Raw genomic sequence first — 21,927 nt, 5'->3', positions numbered from 1 at the left:
GTGTCTCTTAAAAATGTTCCATTTTCACAAGAGCCAGGTAACCAGCAGGAGTTTTGGGGGGCTGGGTTGCTAGGCAACAGCTTTCTCCTTTTCTGGGGAAGCCATGAAGCATCTCATTCCGCTTGTCCAGACGTCTCTTCTTTGGTGAAGGCTGCATTTAGAGACTCGATGACATTTTAGAACTTTTTGGGGGATGGTGGTAAAGGGGGTGGGGATGTATATATGTAATCAGTTAACAAAATCAAAACACAAAGCCCTCCTGTTGGAAATGACATGGTTGACATTTCCTTTGCTGCTTTTTGGCTCTTTTGCTTATTGAATTGTATACGAGTATCAGGGTTGTTTGACTATTGGTGCTCAGCAGAAGTGGAAGTTAAGGATCAATGGGCTGCCAAGTTTAGGTGTGATAGCAAGCCTCGCTCCTTCTTTACTTTCAAATTTCAAGTGCTAGTGATAAAAAAGCAATTACCTGTTATCTTTTGTTGGGAAAAAAGATAAGCACCAAACCCACTTACATTTCTCTTTATTTTTACGCCCTTGTGTTTGTTTAATCTTGGGTGTTTGTATTCCAGCTTCTGAGGACTTGGCAGGGTAATGGTTGACTTGCCAAATCCAGCCCTTGGAAGCTTTGTTTTAGGGGAAACACAAAGCTGGTGATCAAGGACCCTGAGCGTCCTTACCGGGCCAGACTTCTTGCTGTGGGATTTTCAAAAGGGCTGCTTTTGAATGGCAGACATTTTTATCAGACACAGGCAGGGCTCTGGAAGAGTTCAAGGGCATTGTCATCTGTAAGAACACAAATATGGCTTTATGCATCGTTTTGTGGTGGACGGTCTCAGCACGGAGAGCCCGGGTGGAAACCATTTCTTTGGGGCCAGCATGCAGCTTGGTGGGCAAGCTTTGGCTTGGCGTCCAGCAGGACTGCGTTTACATCCTTGCCACACTCAGGAGACAGGAGCAGTCTTCACTCTTTCCTGATCTTGGGTGGAATCAGCACTAGGGCCATGAGAGGGTCTTTGGTGTGTTTGCCAAAGCATGCTTACTGAACACTGCCTCAAAGTGCCACCACCCTAGATGCCCCCCTGCCAAGTTCAAAGCTGTATCAAGCCCTCTTGCCCATCCACAGATGGAGGTGGTTCTGTGTCCTACAGTCTGGGACAAAAAGTCCCAGACTGTAGCCAGTCCCAGCTTCCAGCCAGATGCAGAGGACTGGGAGACCGGGAGAGCAAAATGCCCCGTCACGACCATAAGAGCAAGTACAGTGGGGGATGGCAAAAAGTCCCAGACTGAAGACCTGGTTCCCCTGTCAGTGCCCACTTCTTCCCAGAGCAGCACCACTGAAGAAACCCCTTCCAGAACCCACATCATGCAAAGGGTGGACTTCTGTCCTAACCGTGTCCCTCCTGTGCCCCAGGTGGCTCTTCAGGGGCTGTACCTTTTGTTCCACACCAATAAGAAAAAGAGTAGGCTCAAGATTCTGCTCCACCTGGAGGATCAATGGACTGCAGTGATAGCTCAGATTGCCCTTGGAGAAGAACAATGGGCAGGGACTATAGCGCCCACGCCTGATGTGGGTGTGAGCTGGTGTGCCCTGGAGGTTCAAGGACAGCTATGCCGCACGCAGGTGTTGTTATGGCTCATCGTTTTCCATGCCATGGTCCCTAACACAGAGATTCTTAGGGGAAAGGCTTGATTGAGTAAGCAGAGACCAGAGAGCACTTGTGTGTTGCCTGCAAGGAAAAAAAAAGGCTATGTTTCCACGACTTTTAGTTCTAATGGGAAGATCCAAGACACATGAAAGGGAAATGAAAAAATATTATCTATAGAATCAGAATCCCTGCTGCTGTGGGCTTCAACTATAAATATTTTTCTCACTGTTTCCTCTACATCCATGGATTTCAAACAATGCACTTGATTTGTAGGGGTCTGTAGAGCACAACTTCATGTTTTGCAACCTGGTAGCGGGAATCTATTAAGAGTATCATGATATATTTGGGGATTTGTTTAAAAATCGTCCAGGCCTGAAATGAAAATACATAGCTCTTCCTGTGAGTGTGACCTCAGATGCTGCGAGCAAGCCATCTGGGCATCAGCTCCTTCTCAACAAGGTGGAAGTGGCTGGTTTCTGTTCCCAGGAGAAGCACAGAGCTGATGGGGGTGACTGTCACCCCACAGAGACTTGCCAAGGGAAACAACCCTGTGCAGAGTCCACTGGGGTGTCGAAAGACAGTGCCATGTTTCATGGTGTGCGTGCCAGGTGAATGGGAGCCTGCTGAGAACTTCCAGATGCACCCGATAGGCCTTATTTCTGTGACTTTACTGAGGGAGGAGGAAAGCAGAACTGGAAAACAGCAGCAACAAAAAACTTAGAGTTCATTTTAGGGATCTGGATAATTCTTAGTAGAAAAATAAAGGTTGTATGGACCCTGTGGCATCACCATCTCTTCTACCCCCAGGGAGTGAGCAAGAGATGCAGTACAGCTATCTCTGTAGACGTCATAAAAAAGCTGGATATGCCTCTTGGATCTTGGTTTATGACACCAGCAATATCCTACAAAAGGAGGGACCGTGTACTTCAAACACTGCAACAGCCTCTGTTTGGTAGGACAGCTTCCAGCCAGATGCAGAGGACTGGGAGACCGGGAGAGCAAAATGCCCCGTCACGACCATAAGAGCAAGTACAGTGGGGGATGGCAAATGCGACACCAAAGAAAAATGAAATGTCAGGGAGCAGAAGCTCAGAAATTCCCCAGTGACAAAACCAGAGTAGTTTGGACACTGAAGGGAGGAGCTCAGAGGCCTGCATGGGAAGCCTAGATTATCAGGTACCAAACAGAGCTGGGTCCTGCACAAGCAGGTATCTTGGCATCTCACTTGGATGGTAGGGGGTTTGGTGGGACAGGACTTGCACCCTGGATGTATAATGGACAGTCCTTCCCCAGGGAAGCTGATCTCATGGGGGCAAGGAGGACAGACACTCTGAGCAGGAGGGGGCACCTGAGGCAGGTAGCTCTAAGTAAGGGTGTGGAGAGCGAGAAATCGATGCCTCCTGCTCTCAAAGCATCGTTGCATTTTCCTTCTCCCTCTTCTTTATTTGCAGACACATCTTGGGGGCGCTGGTCTAATCCAGTCCCAGTTCTTATGGGGATGCTGGCCTCTCAGGAAAGGTGCCAGGGGAAACACTGAACTGGGCCCACCCCGGGAGAACCAGCACGTGTAATTCAGCCCGGTTGAGCAAACTTTTAATTCGCTCTTATACTAATTGGAAGCTGCCATTCCTCAGTTTCTGCCATGTGCCAGGCACATGTGCTGGGGGCTCTCCCTGCAGTAAGCAATTCCCTGAAGTGAGTGGGGTGCTTCTTCTCATGTCACAGATGGGAAACGGGCTGTGAGAACTTAGCTTTGCTAAAGTCAAAGTTGGTGTCAGGTCCTCCAATGTCTGAGTTCACTTCTCATTGCTCCATCTCCCCAAGCTCCAGGGCAATGGGGGTGCCAAGGTGTAGGCTCCTGGCCCTGCGAGGTCCGTTCCACCTGGGGAGGCAACTGCTGACCATTGTAATACATTGGGGAGAGGTGCCCTGGAAACACAGAAAAGCAACTGGTTGTTTCTTCTGGGGGCAAAAGCTTCCAGAGGGAAATAGTTTGAACTGGGCCTTAAATGATAAGACAAGAGTTCCCCTGAGTTGAAAGAGATTTACTCCAAAATGGCCCTATTGGGAATCCTACTGGGTTTCTATGAATGGGGTTTAGCAGCATAATAGCAAGCTTTTTTTTTTTTTTTAAAGAATGCTTGCTTTGTGCTCACTCTGCATGTGAGTCCTGACTCCACTTACTGGGGATTGATCTGGGGTGACCCAATTTGATGGAGCCCAGTAGAGTCTCCCATCCCAAGGTCTGAGAGTTCCTGGGGCCAAGGGAGGTGCTGAGGCATGGGACAAAGATGTAGTTGTGATGTTAGCCACTGGGAGGCGGGGGTGGGGGTGGGGGGTGGGCTGAGGTGGGGGTGTCTCAGAGCCCAGACTCTATGGCTTCTTGGAAGGGAATATCTGCTGTCACTAGTAGCACCTGCCCCTCCAGTGGTGACAACCAGAAACGTTTCCAGACACAGCCAAGCATCCCTTGGGAGGCAGATTACCCCTGAGAACCATTGGTCCATCTTCATGAGGGACATTGACCTATAATCCTTCTTTCTCTCTCTCTCTCTATATATATATATTTGTAATGGCTTTGTCAGGTATTCCTAGTAGTCTTGATAGGTTGTGCTGCTGTCTCTAACTTTCAAGAGTCTTGTAGTTGGCATTATTTTTTGTTTTCCTTAAAGTTCATCTTTCCCATATATGCCTACAGGCTGCTTGAGCTAAGACTTGGTTTTCTCCCATCTTATTCTATTCCTTATTTGCAGTGAAGCCATATGTGCCTAGAGTTTTCCTTATAAAAAGGTTTTTAATAATGACTGAATTCCTTTATTAGCTCTAGGACTCTTAAGATTTTCTACTTTATCTTGTGTCAGTTTTGGTAAGTCGTGTTTTTCTTAAGCAATTTGCACATCTTTTCTATGTTGTTGAATTTATTCCTATAAAATGTATTCATAATATCTCCTCACTATCCTTTTCATGCCTGTAGTCATAACACTTCTTCCATTCCTGACAGTGGCTACTTGTATGTGTTTTTAATGTTTCTCTTGATTGATTTTGTTGTTTTTCCCTCAGAAAACCCAATTTTGGTTTTGTTAATGTTTTTCCATTTTTTCATGTTGTTTCACTAATTTCTGCTCTTATTTTGATTTGTTTTTTGTCACCCATGTTGATCTGTGCACCTGTAGTTTATTTATTTTCACTGCTGAAGTGTTGAATATCTCACGATTTATAAGTTCTATCAAAGTACATTTTGGTTGTTTTCAGGTTTTTACCAATAAAAGCAATGACTCTATGGACAGTCTTATAAATTCTGGTGTTGATTAGTAGGTTTCTTTTACATACATGCTGATTTATCCTAAAATGTGGGTTTTTTATATTTTAATACATCTGAAATCAGAATGTGTCTTAAAATTAGTGATACCTTAGAGCATAATTGGAAGCTTTTTTTCCTTCTTGCTGATACAGAAAATGGTACATCTTATAATTGATGGAGTGTTAGATTTTGATCAAATACTATAAATGAGAGCTAAATTGCTCATCTTCACCTTCACCAGGTTACTTTCTCACTGGTTGTATCAGCTGATGCTCACAAGCCATACATGAGAGTCACAGCTGCCCCTGGTCTTTATCAATAACTAGTATTGTTATTTTTTACCAGTTGGGTAGCTATGAAATGGTCTCTTATTATGATTTTATTTTCATTTCTCTATTTACTAATAAGGTTATTTTCCCCAATATCATATCTATATATCTATATCTCTCTTTTCAGTTGCTTAGTGGACATTCTCTTCCAAGAAATGTTGTGTTCTGTCTTTGCCTATATTTCCATTGAGTTGCTAGTCTTTCTCAAATTAATTTATAGAAGTTTTTTAAAATAACTTTTATTTAAATTCAATTAGTTAACATGCAGTGTATCATTAGTTTCAGATATAGAAGTTTTTTATTGGTTTTGATACTCTGTTTTGTGGGTTACAAATATCTTTTTCTAATTTGTAGCTTGCTTTCTCTTTTTATTACACCATTAATAGTCAGTAATTCTTAAAACTATTCAAATTAATCAAACTTTTATTTAGTAGTGTTTGCTTTGGGAACATTTTAAAGTTATAATTTCTTACCCAAGATCATAGAGATCTTAACTATTTTATCTCTTTATAATCCTAGAGCTTAACCTTTCAGATTAAAGTTTTTAGATTATCTGGAGCTGATTTGTGGGTGTGGTAAGGAGTAGGGAACAAATTTTGTTTTTTAAAGTAATGACAACTAATTGTCCCAGCATCATCTATTATGGTTTGTGTTTATCCACACTACCTCATTTCTTTTCACATTACATATATGGGAAAGTCTCTTTCTGGGTTTCTTATTCTTTTCCACTAGTTGTTTTTTTGTTTATTCCTATAGCAATGCACTGACATTTTCTCTACACTTTTAAAGCAAATTTTGATATCTGATAGGGTAAATTCCTCTTCCCTGACTATTTGTGCGTCTGACTTTCTCCAAAAAGCCAGCCTATTGATATTCCTGTTCTCCTAGGTTTGACATATTCTCTCACACACACAAAGAGACTGGTCATCTGGACATCCCAGAAAATCCCACAGTAAGCTGGGTATCAACAACTAGGTTATGCTAAAGGCCTCCCATCCTAGGTGGTGGAAATGTTCTCTTAGAAGGATTGAGAGTCTAACCTGCTGGATGGGGTTGGAATAGATCAACCCATTTTGCAGATGATGAAATAAAAAAAAAGGCAAGCAACTTGTTCGGTTCACATGGCTAGTCCATGGTGAATCTGGTCTTGAGTGCAGGTCAGTTTTGTGTGTTTCCACTGACTTCCCGACAGAGCAGGGTTGCTTGTGTTTCCTGCACCCTCGTTTGCTCAGGAAAGTTTTGTTCCCCATGCCCAGAGGAGCTCTCAACTGTTACCCTTAGGTTTCAGATTCAGGGCCACTTGCCTCCACCCCACCTGTTTTTCCAGGATCAAAAGCCGCTCTGCTTGCTCTTTCTACCCAAGGATGCCTCTCATTTTCTTTTTTAGTCTATTTTTTTTTTTTTAATTATCTGTTCTGAAGCTTCTAAAACTCCCTTCAGTTGGTGTGTTATCCCTCTCTTTGCTCAGACACCTGGAAGTGCTAAATCTTGGTATTCTCTCCTTTATTCATATTCCAAAGACCTGTGGACCGACTGCTGGGTGTCTTCTTAGGCATTTCTCCTTCATATCTCTCTGCAAGTATAGAGGAAGAAAAGGCCTTTCTGGGGAGCCGGCAGGAGAGCCGTAATTACTGAAACTAATGCTTCATCTCTCTCTAAAGTTCAAGTTCATTAGGGAAACTTTATCTTGTCATTCTAGTTTCTGGTTTCTGATGAGCTGGTACTTATTTTGCAATCAAGAGTAAAAATGTTGAATTATAATAATAACTAGAATCATTAACTTTTGCTAAAATGTTAAGCTGCATATAAGCTCCACACAGGCAGAGATTTTCTGTCTGTTTTGCTCATTGTTGTGACTTCTGGGCCTATACTGGCCCATGGTTGATGCTATATATGAATATATATATATGTGTATATATATATATATATATATATATATATATATATATATATACACTGAATAAAGAAGTGAATTGTATTGGGTGCTTCCTATATGCCAAGCCATGTGCAAAGGGTTTTCAGTGTGTCTTCTCTTACTTCTCATGACAGTACAGTGAAATAAACATTATGATCCCTGTTTTACAGGTGGGGAAACTGAGGCAGAGAGCATTAGATGATTTGTCTAAGTCACAAACTTTTTTGTTATTTATTTTTATTGGAGCACAAATAATATAGAGTGCTATATTAGCTTCAGGTATATGTAACGATTTAACATTTCTTTTTTAAAAATGTTTATTTAAATTCCAGTTAACATACAGTATAATATTAGTTTCAGGTGATTCAACATTTGTATACATTACTCAGTGCTCATCACGATAAGTATACTCTTATTCCCCTTTATCTATTTCACCCCCACCCATGCTCCCACTTCCTCTCTGGTAACCACTTATTTTCTATATTTAAGAGTCTAGGGGTTTTTTGTTTCTATCTCTAAGTCACAAATTTTTTATGTGTCCAAGGTAACTCAAGCTCTTATCTGTAGAATGCCAAAGAAATTCTCTTAGCCTCCATGTAGTGATGTCACTCTCGCTGAAGGTACATCAATGTGAAATGCTCTCTGATGGGAGTCTGTGAATCACTGTTGTTCACTCATTTATGTGGGTGACAGAAAAGGAGGCATCCTTGAGCATCTTTCTCCTAGAGTTGCTATAAAAATATTTAAAAATAGACATTTCTTCAAAGAAGATATGCAAGCAGCCAACTATCATATGAAAAGGCATAAAACATTTTAGTCATTAGGAAAAGGAAAGTCAACACTACAAGGAGATGATACTGCACCCCCACTGGGATGGCTCTAGTCAAAGAAATGGAGAAGAGCAAGTGTTGGCAAAGATGAGGAAAAAGTGGAACCCTCGAACATTGCTAGTGGGAATTTAAAATGGTGCAGGGACTTCAGAAACCAGTTTGACATTTCCCCAAGAAGTTAAACATGGAGTTGCCCTAGGACCCAGCAATTCTGCTCCTAAGTATACAACCATGAGATGGAAAACCTATGTCCACATAAAACCTTGTACACAAATGTTCAGCATCAGTCATTAAAACCCAAAAGTGAAAACAATTCAGATGCCCATCAGCTGATGAACAGATGCACAGAATATGGTGTATCCGTGCCATGGGATAGTATTCAGCCGTAGAAAGGAATGAGAACCTCACACATACTATTGCAGGCATGAACCCTAGAAATATGATGTTCCATGAAAGAAGCCAAACTGGAAGGCTACATGTCATATGATTCCATTTATAGGCAATATCCAGAATAAGCAAATCCAGAGAAAGAAGACAAGTCGTTGCCAGAGACTGGGGTGAAGGGGTGATGGGGAACAGCAGGGAGGGGGCTTCTCGGGAGGGTGATGAGACTGTCCTGGAATCAGACAGTGGTGATGGTTGCCCAACTTTGTCAATATACAAACCCATCGAATTGTATGCTGTAAAGGGTAAACTTTATGGTACGTGAGTTACAGCTCAATAAAGCTGTATGAACAGAAGTCAGCTGCATGGAGGGAAGGTCAGCCCAGGGGGTGGGGGGCGTAGAAGATAGCGGGAGATCAGGACTGTCTCCGAGGAGTGAGCCCGCCCCTGCTACTCCTGAGCTGGACCTGCTCCGGCCAGCCCTGCCCCTCCCCAGCCTCCATGTCTCGTCTTTGCGGAGGGGCCCTTGTAGACGAGCCCGTCACCTGCGATGCTTAGGTGCCTCCACGTTTAAAGGGGGTGGTTTTCCTGGCTCTTGCCTGCATTCGGGGTCTGTTAGAGCAAGAGAGACTAGTAGGAAACGCAGAGCCCCGGATCTTCGTTCCAGTAAACAAGCAACAAAGAAGGAAAACCCACACCCCTCAAAACCCGAAGCCCGGTGATGTGCAGAGCAAGCTCCCCAGCCGGCGAGAGGAGCACTGTGTAGGGAGCCCCCTGGGCTTGCTGGGCAGACCCCCGGGCACGGGACTGAGCATGTGCCAGCATCTCCCAGCCTGGGGGTTTCCTGCGGTGCGGGGCTTGCGGATCTGGGTCAGTACCTCTCCCCATGCTGCCCGAGGCTCTTACATGAGAGCTTTGCTGCGGGGCGCCCTGGGGTGCTGCACCACCCTGGTGTGGCCAGCGCAGGGGGCAGCCTGTGTTCCTCCGGCCCCGCCCAGCCCCGCAGCCAGCCTGGGTCCTCCCGGCTTCGTCCCGGCGGCAAGCAGAGGTGACCCACCTGACATCTTCTGAAAATATCCCCGCAGCTGGTTTCCATAAGGGACCGAGCTGCCAGGTTCTCGGGGCTCCCTGGAGGGTGTGGCTCTGCAGCTGGACCGTGCTCCGGGTTCTCCGCCGGAGGTGTCCGGACGCGGCCCGCTTCATCCCTGCGTGTTGGCTGCCATCCAGGCCTGGGCTCAAAGCAGATGACCCCCCGGCCCGTCCTGCAGGGGGTGGCCTCGGTGGCGGGGGCCTGGGTCTCACCGGGGGCGCTGGGCCCGGCGGACCCCTGTTGTCCACCCCAGGGTCCCAGGTTTCTGCCGCCACCTGGGAAGGGCACCGGCCCCTCTGGAATCCAACCACTCTGTGACTTCCGATGCGAGGTAATAGTGACTCTTGTTCAGCGAGCTTGATGCTCCTTGAAGAAGAGAGCGTGTAACGATGTGTGTTCCACCTGGTGAAGGAAGCAGGCCCCGAGCGGGAGCCGTGTTCCCACGCGCACACCCCTCAAATGTCCCTGACGCCTTGCAGCTGGCCGTCTTGGGACAGGGCCATGTAGCAGAACAACACGATGTCCCTGAGGCCACGCGGGCCCCCACCACCCCACATGTCACAGACGGAGAAGCTGAGCCTGGAAAATGGGCTGACTTGCTCAGGGTCCCTGTCGAGTGGCCAGGTGGGACGGGAGCCCAGTGTCCTTGCTGCCCGCCTGGACTCTGCCCTCTGTAGTGCGCTGTGTCCCTTTTAAAGCCAAAAGAAATGAGGGAACACTGCCTGCTTTGAACCTCTTCCACTGTTCCTTGGTGCTGCCCGGACCCAGGCCCCTCGTGTAGGTGAGCCGACACCTTCCCTGGGAGCCCAGCACAACCCCTGCCCCACCGCCCGGCCCTGGTTCTCTCTGACTTGGGCGCCCCCACCCCTGCCGTCCCCACTCATGGAGTCTTCTTTGAGAGGGGAGGTGTGTTCTCTCTCCTTCACATTGGAGCCCACATCGAAGGTACCTGGGTTACATGACAGAGGCCACCTGTGCTTTCTTGCTTACCTCTGTCAAGGACATAAAACAAGATGACCCCCTACCTGTCCCGTCTGCCCTGCCCCATGCATGTACAAAGCCGGGAAATGATAATTTTTCAAGGACACTTTTAAGAGGACTACTAAAGTGATCTCTCCATGTGTCCATCTCTTTGTCCTGCCCCCCCCCTCAAAAAAGAACCCTAGAGTTTGCCAAGCAAATGTTAGGTAATAAGACCAATAGGAAATCAGAAAAAAGGTAGAAGGTAACCCGCAGGAAGAATTCAAAGCAGGAACTCAAAGAGATATTTGTACGGCCGTGTCCAGAGTAGCTTTATTCACAGTGACCGCGGGGTGCAAGCAACCTGAATGCCTGGCAACGCGTGAACGGAGAGACAAAATGTGCTCTCTACAAACAGTGGAATATTACTCAGCCTTGAAGAGGAAGGAAATGCTGACGCCAGTCGCAGCGCGCAGGAACTCTGAGGACACGCTCCGTGAAACAAGCCAGGCACAAAAGGACAAACACTGCATGATTCCACTTATGTTAGGTTTCTAGAATAGTCAAATATATAGACAGAGAGTAGGAGGGTGGATTCCAGGGCCTGAGGGGCGGGTGGGGAATGAGGGGTGAGCTTTTAGGGGTGCAGGGTTTCAGCTTACAAGATGAGAGAGTTCTGGAGCACGACAGTGGGGACGTACCGAATGCCCCTGAACTGGACACCTACAAATGGTTAAGATGGTTCTTTTGTGCTGCGTGTATTTTACCACAATTGAAGGTAGAAAAGCAGATAGTCCATAGGAGAAAATGATCAAGTCTGCATTGCACTGAAAGAGGCCTAGTTTTGGGTCTCCTTCCCCCATTAGGCTCTGAGCTTTTCAAAGACGGGGACTCCTGTGTGCTATTCATCTTTGTTACCCCAGCACCTCACTCAGGTGCTCAAAGATGTTGGGTTCTCATTTACACGTTTGTGGCACCGAGCTCGTGGTGTGAGTACATGAGTACTCACCTGACATGAGCGGGTGTCAGGGCTCGTAGACTGATGCACACGCGCAATCACAGTCAGTGCACAGCCCTTGCGCTGTCCCCAGGGAGCCAACCTGGGACACTGGGGGACGGACATGCGGTGCCTTAGGCTCCAGGCATCTCAGAAACCAGCTACAAAATGGCTACAAAATGGGTGGATACACTTAAAACATCTTTATTACCTCAATTTTCTGAGATTAAAAATTTTGTGTAAAACTATGGCTGATAATACGTTCCATTTTCTCCAGGGCCCACTGTGTGCCAGGCACTGTGCTGAGCCCATGAAAACCTTTATTTACCTCATTTCACAGTTCCCAGCCCTACAGTGCCTCTCTGTCCGAGGAGCAAACCCAGGCTTGGAGGGTGTGCATCTTGTCCAAGATGATAGCATAAGAATGTGGTAGCGCCGGTGTCACCTTGGCCCTGCCACCAAAATCCAGGCACTTTCTCAATCTGCCTGGTTTCTACCTTTGCTACAGGACAGTGATCAGTAGTATTGCAAAGTCCTAGCTGGAGGCCTCCTGGATGGGTGACCCTTGCAGCACTTAAATGAGGCTCAGCTTCCTTACCTGTAAAACGGGGGTAATAATAGTGCCCTCCTCATAAGGCCAGTTTGAGCATTAAAGAAGATCACACTGAATCCAACATCGATTGTCTTGCAGAGATGGAAAGAGAAATTTTAGCCATTAAGTTGTATTAGTGACGTTGACCAGACTCAAAGCACTTTGGGATTATCCAGGGAAGTTTCTACCGGTTTGGTGTTTACGGAAAGACTCACACAGGTGCTGTCCATTTATGTAGTGACCCCCCCCTCCCCTGCTCCCAATGTCTTATCCCAGGGGATGAAACCACTTTCCTTACGAAACATCGTATTTCATTTGAAAGGCAATGAGTTATGCAATTTATCATGCCTCCCTTTGGCCTTGGCTGTGGCAAACTCGCCCTTAGGTTGTGATTCATCTGTGCCAGTGTCATCTTTTAGACCAGACGTTATGGGTCAGCGATTTCTCCAGCCTATCGCTTGCCTCTTTTATCACGGGTTTACCTTTAACAACAACAACAACAAAATCCTTGTTGCTAATTATAAGCTACCTCAGATGTAGTCGGGCATGAATTATAAAACAATGTTCGTTATAATTTAGTGTCAAAGGTGTTTTATTAAGTTGCAGGAAAACCGATTGTTCTTAAAACAGCTTGCATGATAAAGACTGTCATGTTGCCCAATATTCTAGGTGACCTGGTTTGCAGAATTTGGTAACACGTTAAAAGCAGATTAAACAAATTAACATTGTGGTGTTTTCCTGAGTGTATGGTCACACTCAGGGCACTTTTAAATAGTAAAAAATGCTGCCTGGCAAGAGAACCAGTGTCACCCAAGCCAGGCGAAAAATGAAGGAGTGAGAAGTTGGTGAGGAAGAGGAGAAGATGGTGTCCGAATGTAGGCACTAGAGAGAACAGCTCCTTGACTCGTATCTCAGTGCTCTGCAGAAACTTGTAAATAATGGTCGTGCCAGCTCTTCTCACTTCTCAGAGAACCTCAGATAGAAACATCACGGTGATGGTTGCTGTTGTTGCCAATGAGAAATGGAGCCAAGGTGGACTCCCTCCCCCACCCCTGGTTGCCCCATAAACATTCTGGTGACTTCATCACAGATAGAACCCTCCGAGGCTCTTCCGCCCAGGGTGGACCGCGGCAGCCTGACTCATTCCAAGAGTAGCTACAGATGTAAAGTGTGCCTGATATTTCTTTTTTTCTTTTCTTTCTTATTTTTATTTTTATATTTTTTAGCCAGAAACATCCTTGTCATTAACAGACCTCTGAAACTGAGTCAAATGTCTTTGAAACGCCAGTGGAATATGATAAAACTGTCTGAAGAAGGTATGTTGTGATTTTTTTTTTTTTTGCCCCTCACAGATGTAACTGTTATCAAAATATAAAATCATTTGTTCATTCAGTCAACAGTGAGTGTCCTCAGTTGGCCAGGTGGCTGGACTAGGCACCGGAGGAAGGAGATGAATAGCATGTCCCCTAAAGACCTCGGTCCAATGGGGGAGACAGCCTCTTGAACGGGTGGTTACAGCACGGTGTAGTAAGTAAGGATGGATGGTAGTGACAGCCTGTTGGGGGCACAGGGGCAGGTTGAACTGTGTTCCCCCCAAAAGATAATGTTGGAGTGAGTCCTAACCTCCTAACACCCATGAACATGACCTAATTTGGAAATAGAATCCTTGCAGATACAACAAGATGAGGTCAGACAGGATTAGGGTTGGTCTTAAAACCCAGTGGCTGGTGCCCTTGTAAAGGGAGGGATTTGCAGACGCTGAGACCCGTGTGATTGTGGACACAGACCTGAGCGTTCTGTTGCTATGAGCTAAGAAACACTAAGGATGCCCGGCCACCAGCAGCAGCCAGCAAGAGACAAGGGAGGATTCTCCCCCTTGGCCCTGCCGGCACCTTGATTTCAGATTTCTGGCTTCCAGAACTGTGACACAATACATCTCTATGGCCACCTCATCGGTGATCATTAGCTACGGCAGCCCTAGGAAGTGAATGCAGGCACCGGCACAGACCGGAGGGCAATGCAGCATGGGGCAGGGGGTGTCAGGTGGAGGGGGCAGCCCAAGAAGCCCTTCTCGGAGGAGATGCTCCAGAGCTGGATCCAAGGTGAGCAGTGAGCTGGCCAGGAGGATTGGAAAGGTGGCACCTGAGATCAAAGAGGGGTGGAAGCCACCACGTCTGGGAAGGAGTGGCAGGCTTGTTTTAAGGAATTTTAGCCTCCTTTCCGGGAGCCCCAGGAGCCTGGGCACATGAGCTCAGGTTTTTATGTGTATATTTCCCAGGCTCTGTTTGGGGGTCGGGGCAGGGAGGGTAAGGGGGGGGAATCCTTTCATTAGATTTTCCAAAGGAGCCACAAGGTCACAAACTGGTGACGTCGAGGGGATTTGGGGGAACCAGACAGGAGACAAGGCTGTGGGGTCACCAGCTTGACTGTGACCTTGACAAGACCAGGCAATGCAAGGGAGATGAAACAGATGGGATAGAGCAGAGCCTATTTCATAAGAGGAAACCGGTCTTGGCTTTCTGCTGGACATTGGAGGTGAGATGAGAGAAAGGAGGTGTGTGAGAAGGGGACACCTCAATTTCTATTGTGGGTGATAAGAGGATGGGGGCGACTCACCAAAATAATGGATGCAGGGTTGGCCAAGGGAGAAGAGGCAGAGGAGGCCAGTGGTGGCAGCAACTTGGGACACGGTGGCTGGTTCCCTTTCAAGCTAGCCGAGCTTGAGGCTGGTTCTAGCTGGTACTCAAGGACGAGATCTGGGTCCTTCCTTGCCATTGGTTTATAAAGCAAGCAAAGGCCAAGATGCGTCTTGAGGTTTGGCATGAGAGCCCAAGGGGGGAGACAAGGCGGGGTCAAGGAGAGAACCCACAAAGGTAAGGACACCGTAGCCGGGAGGGAGGAAGACAGACCACCCGTCCTTCCAGAAGTCAAAGACGGAAAGAACTTCCAGAGGCATTGGGTAGCCAACAAGGTCAAATCCCACAGAAGTGACTAGCTGAATTGAAATTGGATAAGTGATTCTGAAAAATGCCTATTTTAAAATATTTTCTGAAGGTATTGTTAAAGCATCGTGAGAGCTCTGAGTAAACCATGTGAGGGGCATTTGTGGTCCGAGAAGCGGGCATGTGGATGTGAACGGTAGAGGAGTGCCAACCGCGTGCTCACCCCGCTGGCTGAAGGTTGGGTGCGCCTCATGTGCGCACCACTTTGATGGTGTCATTCGCAGGCACGAAGGTGCTTGTCTGCTGGTTTCATGGTGATGACTCAAGCATTGTTGGGTGCTGTGTGGGAACTGTAGGCCATTCCTTGCTCCTACCCTGTGCTTCACCCAATGTGCTACTTGCCATTCTCCAAATACGCCAGATTCTTCTGCTTTTATGCTTTAAGCCATTCCCACTTTTCTCTTTCACCTCTGCTTGGGCTGTGCCACCTTCTCTCCATCCTGCTTCCATATTTGTCTACATTCACCCCATCCTACAGGGCCGTTTCCGGTGTCCCCCTCCCAAACCCTGCCAGTCCCTTGGCTGGCAGGGCTCTCTCTGTGACAGAGCCGTGGGCAAGAGAGGGGCTCACTGGGGGCCTTAACACCCTGGGCACCACATAAATTCCTGCTCTGGATTCCATGGCTGAAGTGCACTTTCCCCAGAGAGGAAATCTGGATTCCAGGAGTGTCTGGCTCAAGGCCTCATGAGCAATGGGTTGCTTGTGGCCTCTGGGAAGGGGCCTAAAGTTGGGGATGGGTGGCTTTGGGTGAGTGGTGCAGGCTGATGAAGACAGAAGTGTATATATAATCCTTCCAACCGTCTTGGAAGAGAAGACCTCTTCAGACATGCTTGTGTGCTGACACACTCCCTGGGGCCAAAGGCCCAGAGCACTGGGCACCAAACACGGCTGATCCATAAACCAGCAATGAATTGTTGGCCAACTGGACTGACTTTTAAATTCATTTCAGAATGAAAGTCAGCATGCTGGCGTTCTTGATGCCTTCATTGTAATTGAAGTCATTGGTTAAAATCCATTTAGATCCCCTAGATATGGCTTTCTAAAAGCCAGGGGGGTGGTGGTTTTGCATCAGAAAGCATGTGGTTTCCTCCCGGGACCTCAAAGTCATCATTTGTGGAAGAGCTAGTTGGCCTAAGACCAGCAGTGTTCTTGGACCTGAGCTGCATTGAATGTTCCGTAGGGCTTGCTAAAACGTTGATGGCTAAGCCCCACCTGAGTTTTATTCAGTAGATCTGCAGGTCAGCAGGTGGGGCCTGAGAAGGTGCACTTCTAACAAGTTCACCCATGATGAATTGTGATCTAGGAGCCCCACTTTGAAAGCCCTCCTTCTTAACCAGCACAGTGTGGTAGGGCCCCATTGGGTTTACAAGGAGCAGAGGCTGGGACTGAGGGCAGGTGCGAGAGGGTGCTGTCCAGGTAGGACTGTGAGAGAGCTAAGGAGCCCTGATGGGGTCTCAGGTACAGCCTGGCTGTGGGTTATGCTCAGGGCATAAACAACAAAGCTTCCCTGGGTTTGTACCCATTTTGTGCCCCATCCTGGGCTGTGAACCAATATAGAGAAAGGCGCAGCCTCCATAGAGGGCCGTTCTCAGAGAAGAGTGAAGCTGTGAGTCTCTGACAGCTACCCTCCCAACAGAGACAGCTCCAGGTTCTAATTTCTTAGAGGGGGAAGCAGAAATGATGGGGTTATGTAAACTACACAGAGTGACAAAACTTAGAATTTGGCCCCAGGTTGCTGGATTTCTGTGATGACACATAGCTGGTTGGTGTATGTCCTGCAGGTGCTCAGGGCCTGCCCACCTACTGCCAGTTTTTTGTTGTTGTTGTTTTTTATGTTTTAACCAGGACAATTTCTTGATGCAGAGTAGACTTCACCTGCGCCTGTGAGAGATCCAGGCCAGACCAGCTCCCACTGTGGAGAGAAGGAGCCAACTGGTCTGGACCCCTCCTGTCCTTGTTCTGAGAGCGAGACCAAGTCCAGGTGCAGTCCATTCTGGTTAATGTGTTTTCTGTACTGGAGATGTGAACCCTTTTCCCATAGAACTGGTGGATCCCAGCTAGTGGAAAAGCCAAAACTATTACCCTTGTTCTTGCTAACCTGCCCCAAGCATTCCCCCAGCTTGGCCTTACTCAGAGATGCCAGGGCAGGTCACCCGATGGTGCGGACCTTTACCGGTGGCAACAGTTATGTGGTCAAGTGGAAGGCATGGGGTGAGGGCAGGGTTGTGTCATCACCACATGCTGGGCACTCTGCTCAGGTCTTGATATTCATCATCTCATTATTTCTTGTAGCCACTCTAGGAGACGGGTCTTGCTTCCTCTGACACATGGGAAAATAAGACTAACAATTTAAGTAACTTACCCAAAATTACTTAAATTGACTGATTGGTTAGTGGCAAAACGGGTTTGAATCGGGGTCTTTCTTTCCCTAATACCATGCTTTAACCCACTCTGGTAACTCACCTCCTCATTTCCTTTGAGGTCGTTATGTCAGGCATCCTCATGTGTGGCTCCAGTCCTACCTCATTTTCACTCAAAACTAGGTTCATGGCTCTCAGTTACAAGTTTACTGGTTTTATGAATTCTCACACATATTAAAAATTTTCTTTTAATGCTGCAATCATGTGGCTCATAAGTTTTTGTTTCCTTTCTTTCAATAGACAGCCCATTGTGTCTTCCCTTGTTTGCTACACAGACTCTCGATTTGTTGTTTTAAAGGCCCTAAATTTCATCCAAAGCATCTACCTTAGTCTCCCCAATTAGTCTTTTTTTAAAAGATTTTATTTATTTATTCATGACAGACACACACAGAGAGAGAGGCAGAGACACAGGCAGAGGGAGGAGCAGGCTCCATGCAGGGAGCCTGATGTGGGACTCGATCCCAAGACTCCAGGATCAGGCCCTGGGCTGAAGGTCGTGCTAAATTGCTGAGCCACCGGGGCTGCCCCCAACTAGTCTTTGATAGGCACAACAGGGGTGCCCCCAAATATGTCCACGTCCTCGTCCCCAGAAGTGGTGGTCATATTACCCTTCGTGGCAAAAGGGATTTTGCAGGTATGGTTGAGAACCATGGGACGAGACAACTATCCTGGACTATCTGTGGGCCCAGTCTAATCACAAGGGTAAGAAGGAGGTGGGAGGGTCAGAGAGAGGGGGAGAAGTGATGGTGGGAGCACAATGTGAGTGATGTGGAGCCAGGAGCCAAGGAAAGCCGGTGGGCTCTTGAAGCTGGACAGGCAAGGAAACATTCTCCCTAGAGCCTCCCAAAGGAGTGCAGCCCCTGGGTACTGAGACTTTAGCCCTGTGAGACTCATTCCCAATGGATGTCTGAGCTCCATAACCATAAGATAACAGGCCTCACAGTTGGCGATCACTGATGCAGCAGCTACAGGCCACGAACACACAGCCCCTGCTTGTCTGGCCCAGTGCTGTCCCTCCTCTCCACCGAGGGTGATGCAACTTCCCTGTAGCTGATGTTTATCACATATCCTTGGGTTCTGGGCATTGTGTTGAGGGCTAATTAGTTAGGCCACTTACTCTTTCCCAGTACCTCTATCAAGTAGGCTCCATTGTCACCTCCAACTTCATAGCAAGGAGCCACGGGATGCTGAGTGATTTGCCCAAAGCCACACCAGTAGCTACAGACTCTGGGACTGTGTGGTCTGACTCTAGCGACCATCTGGGGCACAGGGTGGGAGGTGGTGCTGCCTTGGTCATGCTCACAAACAGTCCTCACCAGTGTGGTTTATCAAATATTAACCCCAGATGCCACCCTGGCCCACGTACTTTACATACACTAGCCTCGGGGCATGATAACAAGGCTGGGCGAGAGGTGTTCTTCTCTGCATTTTGTGGCTGCAGAAACTCTGAGAGGATGAGTAGCTCACCTACTGCCCATGAGCTTGGGGCTGGGCTGGGCTGGGCTGCAGCTCTGGGCCTCGCCGGCCCCCAGGTCTCTGCTGACTTTAGAGTTCTTTACACGATGCTGTCTGACTAGAGCCAGGAGATTTCCATCTTCATCAGCTTTATTGTCAGCTCATCATGACGCATCGACTCTGCACAGAAATCCATGAGATCTTTCAGGTCTTATATTTGCGCTTCATGGAAAGTAATCTGTGCACATCATCTTGGATGACTATCTCTGTCACTCAATAACAGGCAGAGATGGAGGCACAACCACACGTCTGGGACAGAGCTGATGGGGGCCTCATCACCCAAGGACGAGGTGGGACATGAGCGGGCTTTGGGTGGGCTGGTAGAGTGGCCCCTGAAATTCCCGCAAGTCATGTCCTGACCCCTTTGCAAATCTGCCAAGCATAAAAATACTATAAGGTATCATTTGCTCCATAAAATGCTTTGTATTATTTTTAAATGATTTAAAACGAGTTGTTTGAATTATATGTAAATATATATGTAATAAGCTCTTCTCATGAGTTGATGAAGATAGGAGTCTAACTTAGAAAGCTACTTCTTAAGTCTCTTTTTTCTTATCACCAGCACCAGCTGTTGGGGAATCACTCTGTGTAGGCTCTGGAAAAATCACTTTCCCCAGAATATCTGCATCGTGGAGGCAGCACTGTTACCTGGGCTGCAGAGATTGGGCTACACAGACTCTCCTCTCTACCCCACCTTCCTGTGTTTACATACGTTCCTACATTAGCAACAGGTGATCATAATGCTGTTGGGTTGTGGATTCCATCCAGGGCTCTATGAGGCATGCAGGCCAGGTTTGGTGGATCAGGAGATTCCAACTTGTCCATTGTTATCAAGTTCGTGGGTGGTGGGGCCAGAACTGGAATCCAGGTTCACAATTCGCCGCCAGTGTGTGCACTTGGATCTGATGATATCCCAGGCCATCAGGATGGCAGGTGTCTCTGTGGAGGGCTGCCCATGGTGTCTCACGTGTCCTTGCAGTATTATCACAGGATTATCCTCAGCCATTCAAAAGCAGCTTCGATGTCTGCGTCTGCGCCAATCATGGCTCCTTCAAGCGCTGTTGTGTTAAGACATTGGATGAAAGTTGGTCATAATGTTTCAGCCTTTCTTAACTCGAGTGGTGCTGGGAATCTCTTAGATGTGGTTTTCTCTCCTGCTGGGTGTAAACTCAAGATGAGGGAGACTGTGAGCATTCCGAACTTGTTCAATTATTACTAAATCCAGGAACATAAACAACTGCTGGGTGGAAGAAGGAATCTTGCAGCCTAATTGTAAACTAAATAATAATAAAATCATAGAGCCTAAGTAAAGGGGGGGTAGAATGAATGAGGGCAATGCACAAGGTTTTATCATGGGTCAAAATATACTGGCTTCACCCTTGACTGGTAATAATACCTGACGAGGTGATGTGAAACTTCCTAGTAGAGTCATAGAGGCCATCTCATCCTTTCATGTACTAAAAGGTAGCAATATTATCTCCTTTTGCCTAGGATTACGGGACAACCGGTACACTACAAATGATCGAATCACCCTTAAAAATCTTCAGTCTGATGTTACAGAGAAGAAATCTGACTTCACCGAGGTAACATGTTTCTAACTTCTAAGGTAGTCAGCAAAATGCAGCCAACTATAAAACATGATCACTGGCCTCCTTATGTTGTGTTTGCATTTTACTTTGTTTAGTCAAAACTGAATTAAGGCAGCAGAAAATCTAACCATCGATGGCTAAGACTTGTTAGGTTGAAGTACATGCTGTATAATTATTCTTTTATAATCCTCGCCAACAATTTGTAAATTTGCAGTATCATAGGAGAGGATGGTGATTGAATCTCCATTTTAAACCAAAATTAATCTGCTGGAGAGAGACAGGATGATGCCATGCAGCACTTGGAAGGTGGAGAAGAGATAATTGGAAATCTAACAAGCTAGTATACATTGTTATAACGGCAGAAAATGTCAGTTGTCTGAAATAGGGAGAAAATTAGAGGTCATATTTATAAAATGAAATGTTTCTGATTCTAGAGAACAAAGACTCTGTACATGGTGGTTAATACCGCCAGTGTCTCTCACACCAGGTTCTGGCTAATTGACTGACTCATTCCATCCTTCCCACAGTCCCTGGAGGGAGATATTATTATGATACCTATTTTGTAGGTGAGAAAAGTAAAGCTCCAGTACCTCTAGTACTTGACTTGCCCTGAATCCCCCAGCTGTCCAGCTCCAGAGCTTCTGTTCTCATCTTGCTTGAAAGGCTGGCATCAGGGAAGGCTCATTCTAGTTATGTGGACTTTCCAGCCAGAAGGAACCGTCCAAGGCATTAGCTTACAAGACCACTGTTGTCTTTCACAAATGGATAATCTGCCATCGACTTTTGTAATTCTAAGAGATTGTGGGATTATAAGAATTGATGTCTCATGACAGATTCAAGTGGCAAGGGTACCTGTAAAAAAAATTGTTTCCCCCCCAAAATACTTGTCTTAGGTATTATCCTTTGATTTAGCTCTGCATTTAACGAAGTTCAACATTTCCCTCAGAGATCCCAGGACTGAACTCCCACATGACAGAGAAACGATGCCATTCTGGGTGTGAAGTCTAGTTGTCAATACTTAAAGCCCCCCCCGCCCTTTTTGGAAGATTTTATTTATTTAGTCATGAGAGACCCAGAGAAAGAGGCAGAGACATAGGCAGAGGGAGAAGTAGGCTCCCAGCAGGGTGCCCAATGCAGGACTCAATCCCAGGCCCTTGGGATCATGACCTGAGCTGAAGGCAGACGGTCAACCACCGAACCATCTATTTAGGCACCCCAATACTTGAAGCCCTTTCTATAGGGAAACACTGAGCTCACTGTCTAAAGATGTAAAGATGCTGGGCTATCACTGATTTGTTCCTGGGGAGCAGGAGCAGGAACCTCAGGTTGCAGGGAGGGAAAAGAACAAGAACA

At 46.8% G+C, this 21,927-nt stretch overlaps 1 protein-coding gene across 13 annotated transcripts in view; it reads left to right on the top strand.

The window, feature by feature from the left end:
• C28H10orf90 (chromosome 28 C10orf90 homolog) overlaps nucleotides 1–21,927 on the top strand; it is a 206,234-nt gene that overhangs the window by 116,673 nt on the left and 67,634 nt on the right. For 8 of the 13 annotated variants that reach the window (XM_038579094.1, XM_038579097.1, XM_038579092.1 and 5 more), the window contains 2 exons: nucleotides 13,274–13,363; nucleotides 20,477–20,568. In XM_038579094.1, the coding sequence (XP_038435022.1) occupies nucleotides 13,274–13,363; nucleotides 20,477–20,568 (182 nt within the window). Of the gene's footprint in view, nucleotides 1–13,273; nucleotides 13,364–13,965; nucleotides 14,150–20,476; nucleotides 20,569–21,927 lie in introns of all 13 variants that reach the window. The other 5 variants (XM_038579103.1, XM_038579098.1, XM_038579096.1 and 2 more) reach the window with 2 other exon arrangements.

Source organism: Canis lupus, chromosome 28 (assembly GCF_011100685.1).
Source record: "Canis lupus familiaris isolate Mischka breed German Shepherd chromosome 28, alternate assembly UU_Cfam_GSD_1.0, whole genome shotgun sequence".
NCBI classification, from domain to species: domain Eukaryota; kingdom Metazoa; phylum Chordata; class Mammalia; order Carnivora; family Canidae; genus Canis; species Canis lupus.
The sequence above is the reverse complement of the archived record's forward strand: the minus strand, read 5'-3'. Positions and strand labels throughout refer to the sequence as shown.